The 5,027-nt window shown below is 54.9% G+C and overlaps 1 protein-coding gene across 1 annotated transcript; it reads right to left on the bottom strand.

Annotated features, from left to right (window-relative positions):
• Nucleotides 1-760: 760 nt before the first annotated feature.
• PPP1R3G (protein phosphatase 1 regulatory subunit 3G) lies at nt 761-4,553 on the bottom strand. Its single transcript, XM_060023702.2, has one exon. The coding sequence runs from the start codon at nt 4,320-4,322 to the stop codon at nt 3,255-3,257; it is 1,068 nt and encodes a 355-aa protein (XP_059879685.1). The 5' UTR covers nt 4,323-4,553; the 3' UTR covers nt 761-3,254.
• Between the last annotated feature and the right edge of the window lie 474 nt (nt 4,554-5,027).

Below are 5,027 nucleotides of genomic sequence, written 5' to 3'. Positions count from 1 at the left end.
CTAACCACTGGACCGCAGGGAATTCTCTTCTGACACTGTTTAGATTGGGACACTTACTTCATTCAACATCCCCTGACCCAGTGATCCATGGACCCCCTTGCTTATAGAGAAGAAACTGGAGTCTGTCTGGTGGAGGTCAGGACCATTAGCTGAGCTAAGCAGAACTTAGTTTTTGATCACTAGAGCCGGGTGAGATGTTGAAGCTATTACATTTTCAAGTAGGATGACTCTCACTTATCAAGTTGATAAATATTACCACAAAAAAGCCAAGCTGCATTGTGGGAATTTTGCTCTGGAGATAAGTGTGTGTGTGTTCATTCCATTCAGGAAATACAGTCGTAAATACTTCCTCAGTATTGCCTCTTCCTTTGAAACTTTTCAAAAACAAACAAAAAGACCTATTTTAACGTCCCTACATTTCTTCACAAAGTGAAGCCTACAATAAAACGTTGGCACTTCATAAAATAAAACTGACACTTAGGAGACTGCCGGTTCCAGGACTTTGAAAGGCTATAACCACATGCAGAAAGACTGGGCTGTTGAAAATATTTTACAAATTTCTGAACCTTAGAAGAGCTTTTCTCCAAGATTTATGGGAGAGCAAAACTAGATTTCCTTTCCTAACAGCCACGTTTGAAGTTCTTACATTATTAAATAAGTACTCTTAAAATTGTTTGAATTCCAAAATATACTTTTGAAAATCAGTAATGGTTTTTATAAGAATAAAATTTTTGCTGTAAATACCTCTTAAAAATCCATTTCTTATTTATTTTATTCTAGATTTAATGGGTTACCATTTTAAAAGATACCAGACAAGAGGCTCTCTATTTTGATCATTATACTGTGTTCCTAATTTAATTTTAAATAATCTAAAACAATTCAAAAGAGTGCATTACTACCATATAAACTAGCATTTCAAACTGTGTTATAGGCCATATACACTATCAGTACTTTTCAACTAAAATGTATTCCTAAGTACATAAGAAAAATACTAAATGTATTTAGGTGTTTTTATTATGCAACAATGTGCTTTTAAAAAGGAAGTGATATACCAGACCCCATACCAGACATAGAATGAAAAGGCTTGATTGTGTTTGTATTTAGTAGCAGAAAAATTATGTAATTCTAATAAATGCTTATTGATTTTTATAAGCACATGTGAATTAGGTAGTGTTTCATCCACGTGACCATTGTTTAGTCCGCTTTACTCCAAGAGTAAATTGTAATTCATTAACTTGATGGCTTTCCACTAAGAAATTAGTACTTAAATTTTTTTCCCATGATCAGTTACCCCTGGCAAACACTGCTGTAGTCAAAAAGGATGTCTACAAACCGGAGTTCAATCTAAATATTCCTATAGCTTGAGACACATCCCATTTTGAAGCATTGACATACCTGGCAGTTTTCTGTAGCCTGATGTGAATTCGGATGGTGCTATATTTTAGCTACCTTGACTTTCTGTTATTTCTTAGAAGTAAGAAGCAGGTAGATGCCCCTCCCCAGTACAGTAATAACTGTACATTTGGTGTCTTAGTGTTTACTGTAACCAACCAAGATTCCTGAGAGTAATGTAACCAGTTTTACCTTTACTCAGAGGAGGTTTACTTCAAGTGACAAATTTTACTAAAAGTTTAACTGATTTATTAAGTATGACTCTCAACATATAGTTTTAAAAAAATACTACTTCTCTAGAGCAGGGGTTGGCAGACTTTCTATGAAGAGCCAGATAGTAAATATTTTAGACTTTGCCATATGGTCTCTGTTGCATCTGCTCAACTCTACTCTTGTAGCAGGAAAGCAATCATGGATAGTATGTGAACGAATGTGCATGGCTGTGTTCCTATAAAACTTTATTTATGGACACTGAAATTTGAATTTCATACAATTCTCATGTGTCACAAAAATAGTATTCTTCTTTTGAATTTTTCCAAATCTTTAAAAAATGTAAAAAACATTCTTAGCTCTCAGGCCCTACAAGCACAGGATTAAGGCTGAATGTGGCCCATGGGCTGATTGTACTAGCCACGTGCTCGAACGTATGAGAACAAAAGACAGACAAGTTACCAAGGCAGGACCAAGGTATGAAGAAATCCAGTCCTCAGGAGGCTCACCAGCCCTGATCTTGGCATCCACAGCCATCAGTAGTGAATGAAGAAGGCCAGCCAGGCTGGTGCCCACCGGACTCGGAGCAGGATTTTCTTGCTGGGCATGCTTCATCATTCAAGCCACTGCTCCCTGCTGTGGCTCCAGGAGGGACAGAAAGCCACCCTTCCATCCCTCATCTCCCCGGCTTGGAGTCCAGCCACCGAGAGTCCGGCGTCTCTGACTGCTAATGGCCCAGGAGTCGAGCAGCTACGATGTGCTTTGCCTACACATCGCGGCTGGAGGCCAAAGACCGGCTCTGACGGCTCACCGCCAAGGCCTGCCCATTATGCCGGCATTTCAACTCACCAAGCATCTTATTTTGCCCGGGGAAAGAACGACTTCTACAAAACACTTTTAAGAACACTCTAGCCCATTATGGGAAATCTGGGCCTTTCCACATCAGACAGGAGGGATGAAAGAAGGGAAATTTGAAAATATTGTTGTTACACCACTTTAAAGTGTAGCATCATCCGCTGAAGAAGACGGCCCGACCGCCAAGGTCTCCCAAACTTCCGGGAGCTGAAATATCAAGTAACAGCCGTGCACGTGACCTTTACTTTTCAAAAGGACATTTGTACGCAAGCGCACGAGTCTCAGCAAACATTTCCCAGATCCCAGGTAAGAGAAAAGGACTGCCCGGCCAAGGCCCCACCTGGTTTTCTCGAGAAACAGGCCGCGGGCTCCCGCGGGCCCGCAGCTCACGCCGTCCCTCGGCGCGAGGCGGCGGGATGCTTCGACCGCTCCCTGAGACCCGAGGGGACGTCCACAGTTAAAGACAAATCCCAAGGGTTTGCAGCCTCGCTCAGGAGTCAGGAGTCTTTTTCGTGGAGAAAGCCACTGCTCGGAATCTTGAGGATTTCTTCCCATTCGACGCGCGGCGAGAACTCCAGAGGCCAAAGCGACGGGAAAGAGGCCGGGAAGGTAGGGCGCTTCGCCGGGTAGGGCTCCGTGCTTGCTGGCGGGTTCTGTCTGGGGCGCGAGCTTGCGGGGAGCAGCTTCTTCTCTCCAGGAGGATGACGCTCCGCAAAGCGTCGCGGCTGCCTGGGCTCCGCGCGCCGTCGGCCCGTTCCCGCGTCCCTGCGAGCGCTGCGGTGCCGAGGACTGCGGGCTCAGCGCGCGTCGGCAGGGCGCACGTAGCGCAGCGTGTAGTTGGCCCCCGAGTTGTTGTCCCAGTACTCGCCCTGGGCGCAGCTGTAGCAGACGGCGAAGTGGACGGCGACGTCCGGAGCGTCCACGTCCTCCCCCTCCTTGAGCTGCAGGCCCGGGGGCAGGCACAGCGCGAAGTGGAAGCGCTCGGCGCTCGGCTCCTCCTCGGCCTGCCCCGGGCCCCACGACGGCGCCTCTGGCGGCAGAGGCTTCCCTGGCTCGGGCCGCAGCTCAGCCGGCACGTCCAGGAAGGAGCGCCACTCGGTGAAGGTGTAGCGCACGGCCACGACGCGCGGCCCCGGGCAGCCCAGCACCCGACCGGAGCCGGTCACCTCCGCGCCCCAGGGTGCCGAGCACTGCACGCGCTCCAGGCACACGCGCTGTCGCCGCAGGCGCTCGTCTGCGGCGCTCGGCCCGGGGAGCTCGAAGAGAGGCTGCAGTCGGGGACGCTGTTCGCGGAGGGGCGCGGCCGCCGCCGCCGCGGCCAGCACGCCCGGGAGCTGCTCCAGGTCTTCGGCGCGCGCCGGGAGGCTGCGCAGGCGAGAGAGCACGGCGGGCGGCACCTGCGGCTCCTCGGCCACGCTGAAGTGCTTCACGCTGGCCAGGCTCAGCCCCAGCGCGTCCGCGAACTGCACCCGCTTCTGGCACTTGGCGCAGCAGCCCGGGCTGTGCGGCGCGTCCTCGGCCTTCTCGCCGCCCTCCGCGCCCGGCCCCGGGGCAGGCGGCCGCTGCCGCTGCAGGAACTTGGCCGCCTGCAGGATCGGGTCGGCGGGCAGAGAGAAGGAGCGCGCGCCGCAGCGGCGGCGGCGACGGCTTTCCAGCAGCTCCTCCTGCTCCCAGGGGGCAGTCTCTTCCTGCGGGGACGGGCCCTCGGCGTCGGAGCTCGGGGTCGCCGACGTGCCGCCGCCGTCCCCGCCACCCTCGGTGCAGAGGACTCCCGGGGCGGGCGGCTCCTCGGCAGGCGGGGGGTCTTCAAAAGGCGCAGGTCCCGGCGCCTCCAAACTTAGCAGCTGCGGCCCCGGGGGTTCCATGACGCCGTCTGACCCCGGGACTTGTTCTCTGGAGACTTGATGCCTGGGGTGGTGGAAAGAGCGCGCAGCGCCCGCCCCGGCCCGAGCGGAGAAGACAGTCCCAGTCGGCAGGCTCCGGGTTTCAGCCGGGGTGCTCAGGCCGGAGCGGGAGAAGGATGCGGGCCGGGCCGGGGCCGGACGCGGCCGCTCGGTGATGCGCCTGCCCGCGGCGCGGGAGGGCCCGGCGCCCGGAGGCGCGGCCGCTGGGCCCGGGCGGGCGGGGTCCGAGGGCTCCGCGGAGAGGGGGGGACGGCGCGGAAGTCGGGGCTCCCTTTCACCCCCTCCCGCCCAGCGGGCCCGCGCCCGCCCTGCCTCCGGAGCTCCGGGGTGAACTCGCGCTCAGCTTCCGTCGTCCTCCAGTCCGCAAAGTTGGCCCCGCGGGTCCCGACGGGCCTGCCCTCTGGAGGGTCGCAGAGGGTCTCCTCCCGGCGGTCGCATCGGCCCAGGAGGTCCCCGGGGCAGACGCACAACTGCGGAAAATCGCTTGCGGGGACAGTCTCTTCCTTCCTTCCCAAGTTCTGGGCTCTCGGAAGCGGGCCCGGCCCGGCCCGGCCCGGCGCGGGGGGCACTCCGACCAGTTGTGGGGCGGAGGCGGTGCGGGGACGCGCGGGGCTGGGGCCGGGGGGGAGGGGGGCCGCCGCCAGCCGAGAGCGACCGGAGGCCATT

This window comes from Delphinus delphis, chromosome 10, assembly GCF_949987515.2.
Source record: "Delphinus delphis chromosome 10, mDelDel1.2, whole genome shotgun sequence".
Classification (NCBI taxonomy): domain Eukaryota; kingdom Metazoa; phylum Chordata; class Mammalia; order Artiodactyla; family Delphinidae; genus Delphinus; species Delphinus delphis.
Note: the sequence above shows the minus strand (reverse complement) of the source record. Positions and strands in the feature narration are given on the sequence as shown.